This window comes from Falco naumanni, chromosome 5 (assembly GCF_017639655.2).
Source record: "Falco naumanni isolate bFalNau1 chromosome 5, bFalNau1.pat, whole genome shotgun sequence".
NCBI classification, from domain to species: Eukaryota; Metazoa; Chordata; class Aves; order Falconiformes; family Falconidae; genus Falco; species Falco naumanni.
The window spans coordinates 63,488,236-63,494,235 of NC_054058.1; the positions used below are offsets into that span (position 1 = coordinate 63,488,236).

Genomic DNA, 6,000 nt, shown 5'->3' on the forward strand with positions numbered 1-6,000 from the left:
CAAACCAATGCCAGCATCAGACTTGTCTTTGCAAGGCTTGTTTTTTTCCGGGAGGGAATGGAGGAGGATACAAGACCTCAACAGATATTTGACCTCCGCTCTGGTCCCCTTGGAGGTTATGGGGCTTTGCAGCCTGGCCGTCCCTCAGCTAAAATCTCCCTGGTTGGGGTGAAGAGCATCCCAGCAGGGACAGCGAGCTGCATAACACTCTTCCCACGTCATTCAGAAAACAGGGTATGTTTTAGGGATGGGAATACACGTCCCTCAAGTAACGTGGTGCAGAGGAACAGGTACCAGCCCTGGCTGGAGGCTGTGAAGGCACAGACCCACCAGCCACTGGGTAAGGCAGCAGCACCAAAGCAAGGGATGCCCATTCCTCAGTGTGGCTCTTGCTCAGGACACCAGAAAAGATCTCCCAAGCAGTTGCAATAAGTTCTTAGAAAATCAAACACATTTCTCCTTTCTGGATTTGCTTTTGTGTGGTTTCTTTTGTTTTCCTCCTGCTGCTTTTCCAAAAATGACTTGAAAGTTTTTTTATTTTTCTCCAACCCTCCCTTCCCCACCCCCACCCCCCTCCTTTTAAATCCTGCTGTTGTTTTACCTTGGAAATAACCACCAGCACATCCACCCTGATGTCCCCGGGTTTGATGATGGACATGTGGCCCTGATCTTTAATGTGAGTTCCAACACAGGGATCGGAGGGGCGGGTGCCGCATCCGTAACACCCCCAGCTCTCACCCCCAGTGCTTGATAGGGCTCAGTAGCTTTTAACAGGACTAAAGCCCAGCTTTAAAGACCCTTTCCCCTTGCTGCACGGCGGGGGGGTGCCTTGCCATGGAGGAAGAAAGTGCTGGCGCAGCATCCATCCCTCTGGTGTTGTACCAGCAACCCCACAGAGCAAAACTCCTCCTGCGAGAGCCCAGGTGCCACCTCTGCTTATGAGCATCCCACCATCCCTGCCCACATCCCCCCCCAGGGGAGCCCCAGCAGCACCTTCGCAGCCCCCCTGCTAGTGCCAAGCCCTGCGGTTTTGCTTCTCCATCCCTTTCCTTCTCTGTTGATTCCCTCCCACGCCTGTCTCCTGACATTTATTAGGAGCACTGCAATAGACTGAGCTGTAAATCCAGGCAGATTTTAACGGGGGTGCCTACTGAGAGCCCTGCACTCCCCCCAGAAGGGCTGACCGAGGAGTGCAGTTTCCCCCACGTCCCACCAGGGCAGGATGGAGATGAAGGAACCACCGTGGTGAATGCAAAACTAGGATGGGCTGGGGGTCTGCCAGGGGCTGAAGGGCTGGGTTGAAGCCTGGAGCACAGCGTACCAAAGGAGCAGGGTGATACAGCACCTGATTCATCTTTCCCGGCCAGGTTTCCACCAAGAGCTCCAGAATGAGAAGGGATGATGCTTATGGAGGGGGAGATGGGCTGGCCATACCTGCAAGCTGGGAGCTGCCCCTGGGTCAAGGGGGAGAATAATAATAAAGCAGCTAAAAGGGGATGGGGGGCAGAACGGGGAGGGGAGGAACAGAGTTAGGGGGGGCAGGAGCTGGGATCCAGGGTTGGGGTGAGGCAGCCATGCTCAGCCTTGTCCTGGGGGAACTATGCCCCAGCCAGGCTGAAGCAGGCAGCTGCTCCTGGAGGTTTTCCACAGGTCTCTGGCTGTTCTTTCCTCCCTCCCACCATGAGCAGAGTCTCTCTCTTGCCAGCTCCATGCTATCCCCTCGCTGCACCAGCACTGACTGCAGCCCGCAGCCTTAACCTTGCTATGAAAGTCTCTGTATAGGCTGTAAAGTCTTCATACATCTATACGGGGCAGCGGTAACAGCTGGCTGGGAGGTGACAGCCCTGAGGTGGCACACACAGCATAGCCAAGCTCTTTTTCACTAGGGTTTCTGGATTTTCTTTCCTCGCAGCAGCGCCTGACTGAGGAACTGCAGACTATGGAGAATGGCTACCACGATAATCCCACACTGGAGGTGATGGAGACCTCCTCTGAGATGCAGGAGAAGAAGGTGAACCTCAATGGTGAGCTAGGGGACAGCTGGATCGTTCCTCTTGACACCCTCATGAAGGAGGACCTGGAGGAAGAGGAGGACACGCATTTATAGGATACAGAACTCAAGCAAAAAATGACCAACACCCCCCAAAAAAACCCCCCCACAACCCCTACACGCACACAACTCAAGGCAAAATTCTCAAAAAAAACCAGAAGATCCCTTAATGAACCATCACTGCCCCTCGTGTCACCACATGGGGTGCAGGACAGAAGAGGAAGGAACACGAGAAGATGGCTCTGGGGTGCATGGTCAACACAAGCCACCATGGTGGCCACATCTAGACAAGCACCCTCCATCACCCACAGTGCTTAGCAGGACCTGCCACACCAGACCTGACCAGCCACAGGAAAACGGGGTGGCTTTGCTCCTCAGGAACTGCTGGTGTCTCCTCTGAGCGTGTCCCCTCCCATCCCGCATCCAACCATGGCAACCGCATCCTCCAGCTACCAAGCAACTCAAAAATAAAAAGAAATTAATGTAAATAGGATGGGAGAGGGAGCACATCTCTCCACAGCAAACCGGCACCTGGCAATTAGAGCTAGAAAAATCCTCTGGCCCATGCTGTTTAGTCATCGCTCTGCCCTCCCCGACACCCAGGTATCGCGCAGAAGCAGCTGGAACAGCCTGTTCTTTTTTAATCCAGTTTCCATCCTCTCCCCGTAAACTGCCGGCTGAAACACACGAGAGCCCCGTGTTGTGCCATAGGCAAACGCACACATCCAGGCCCAGCCAGACGGGAGGGACGCAGCAGTGCCAAGTGATGCTCAGTCCCACGGTGCTGGCCAGCTGCGCCACAAAGGGCTGTGGGACACATCCTGCACCCAGCTGGAGACCAGGAGAGGCACAGCAGCTTCTTGTATTGATACAAGGAGGAGAGAGGGGAAAAGGAGTAATTCCTTGAGTTCATCCCTCCCAGGAAGGGTGTAATGAGACCAGGAGTGACACCTGGTCACTAGCCCAGGCAAGAGGTTGGGGGTTTCATGGTGCAGGAGCCCAGCCCCAGCACAGACCAGCTCTGCTGCTGCATTTCCCTACAGAAGTGTTGATTGCCTTCCAGTAATTATGCTGCAGCATCTCACAACCCACATCCATCCTCCCCCAAGGCCGGGGGTTACATGCATCGTGATGGTTTGTGATTTTTGTGGTCATGTTTTGCTGCACGAGCAGCAGAAGAAATAAAAGCAACAGAAGCATGAGCCAGGTAGCTTGGTGGTATTCAGGGTTTTCCATCGGTACAGCCCTTGGTGTTTCCTCCCCACGAGGTTTATAAGCTCAGCCCACACTCTCAAACTCTTCTTCGAAAGCCAGTAAAATGACAGAGACCTGCAAAGAAACTTCCGGCTCAGCAGTGACGCTGGGAATGAGCTTTGTCCTGCAGCCCTTGGTCTCTTGCCCAGCTCTCCCTTCGCTGCAAGCGTTTAGAGGGAAAAAGAAAATATATGCAAGAGCAGAAGGTGGCTGGACAGAGACCATTTCTGGTTTTCTACTCACCACAGCTCCCAAATAACTCTGGAAGAATGGGGAGGGTTTCACACCTTTGCTCTGGCTTTGGTGAAGCGGCTCAGCCCTGGCAGAGGCAGGGGTCTGCGCTGGGCTCCGTCCTCCAGCCCCTGGGAAAGAGAGGACCAGGCAGCCACTTGGGTGAGTGCATCTCCCAGCACACCAGGGTGGCGGCGGTCCCAAGCCCTCTGTGAGCCAGAGGAGCTTCAGATGAAGAGCGATGCCTGAGCACGGCCCTTCCTCTCCCCTGCTTGCCGTAAACCACGCAGTCACCCATGCACAAATGGGGTGATCTCCCTTGAGTGCTGCCACCAAGTCGACACAGCGGGGATCCGCTCCCATGGCTGCCCGGAACGAGGGGAAAAGCAGAGCCGAGCAATGGAAAACTGGGGGAAACCCAGGTCAAGTTGGTCCTCGGGAGTGCTCATGAAGGAGGGGATTGGGGTGGTTTGCTCGACCCCAAGCCAGAAGCTGGCAGAAGATAAGTCTTCTGAAAGGGACTGGCTCATCTCCCTTCTCTCCTGCACCGAAGGGCAGAGTTCGAAGTGTTTAAACCTATGTATTTTTCTATGTAAATATTCCTGCTATTCATTAGCAATGTATTCAGCGCACTTCACTTACCTGTGCTCTGCACTATGGGGAAGTAATTTTGGAGGGGAGGGGGGGAGAACTATAAAAAAAATAAAAAAGTAAAAGCTAAAGGCCAGTCTGGTAGGGGATCAAAATTCGATGTGAAGCAGGAAAACACCTCCTGCCCCGATAACCCCACGCCACAGCTTTGTCCCTGCTCCAGCAGCATCAAGTTCAGCTCTTTAAAGTTGCAGCAAGGCTCTAATAACTGGTCCCGGCATTTGCAATTGCTTTCGCGAGCACATTTGCTTCCCAGTTGCCCTGAGAGATGAACAGGTCCGTGACCTCACATTTCTGGCCTTCACAGAACATAAATGCAGCAACAACACAGGGCAGCAGCGAGGCTTTGGCCGCGGGGGCTGGCATTGCCATAAGGATGCCCCTGGCAGAGCATCTCCAGGCAGTCGGGTTTTGGCATGTGCCTAAAGATCCTTCCCAGCGAAGAGATGCCAAAGTGCTTTAATGAATCAGGTCCAAAGACTTTCCAAGAGAACCCTACAAAAGCTTGAGATCAAGCAACCTTAAATCTTCCCGAGCAGAGACCAGAGAAGGTATTAACTGCTCAGCAAGTGCTTATAGTGATTTATATTTGAATAGGAATTGTACATTTATTTATTTTTCCAGACACCATATTTTTAAACCACTAATGTTTTATAGTAGATTTTCCTTCCCCTATTTAAAGAACTACTTCCACGGAAAAAAAACACAGTATGTTTTTTTATGTTGAGAATATTCTTTCGAAAAAGTAAAAAAAAAAAAAAATCAGGTAGGAAATGCAGTGATGAGCATCTTTGGCCTTAATCCTTCCCTTTGTAGACTGTAGCCATAACTGTTAGACCAAAAATAATTAAAAAAAAAATAATCTACCCAGGCATTTGCTCCCTCCCTTCCCCGCACTCCTCTTCTCTCTCCCAAAACAGCTTTAACATCCAACATGTTGTACAAAGAGATTATTGCTCCTACCTTTTGGTGAGAGTTTTATAAGCAGCTCAGATGTCCTTGCAAGAGACTTTTCTACTTTCAGATTTACAAGGAACACGTAACTACTTTAGGACAATTTGTCTCCCGCTCACAGTGCCATGACCCAACTGATGAGACTGATACTGTGACTGTTGCCTACAGAAGACATACAGAAGACAGAATCTGTAAGGGACTGCAGGAGAACCTGTTTCCCAAGGCGGCTACTCATTGGACCTTGCACATATACTAGAGCTCTTACGTACTGTATAGCAGCATCTCTTACGGGGACAGGAGTCTGATTTACACTGGAATTTACTGAGGAACTGGATTGTAGAGTTTATTGCGTTTTCCTACAAATATATTTTGAAAGCATCATGTATTTCTGTCAATAAACATTCTTATGTAAAAGACCAATTTCTTGCCTGAGTGAAGAGGGGTGGGCGCAGCAGAGCTCGAGCTCAAGAGCCACAGCTGTCCCTTAGGTAGGCGTTACACCTGGCTATGGTTCGAGCTTGTTTGGAAACCCAGCTCAGGCTCTGCATGGTCCTGCTAGCAAGAACGTGTGAAAACACTGGACAAGCAGGAGCCAAACCAATCCAGACCTTAGAGCCATGGAAACATTTGTATTTTCCCCATGCAGAGGTATGATAGTGGTGGAAAACGTCTCTTAATTAAAAAAGAAACGGAAGCTTCGGAGGGGTGGGATGCTCAGCTGGTATGGGTGAGGGCAGCCCCACCATGGCCAAAGCACCATGAACTACCGGTGCCTTTACACTCATGGAGGAAAGTGAGCGGGAGCTTGCCCTGATTTCTGCATTTCATCCTAGCTCCTAGCCTGCAAGCCCTCCTCACAC

General features: G+C 51.4%; 1 protein-coding gene across 1 annotated transcript in view; it reads left to right on the forward strand.

Moving 5' to 3' along the window:
* The window catches only part of PODXL (podocalyxin like), a 47,100-nt gene extending 41,546 nt beyond the window's left edge, over nt 1-5,554 (forward strand). Inside the window, exons 8-9 of the mRNA XM_040595011.1 lie at nt 620-676; nt 1,913-5,554. Of these exons, the coding sequence (XP_040450945.1) occupies nt 620-676; nt 1,913-2,107 (252 nt within the window). The 3' untranslated portion in view covers nt 2,108-5,554. The remainder of the gene's footprint in view (nt 1-619; nt 677-1,912) is intronic.
* The last annotated feature ends 446 nt before the right edge of the window (nt 5,555-6,000 follow it).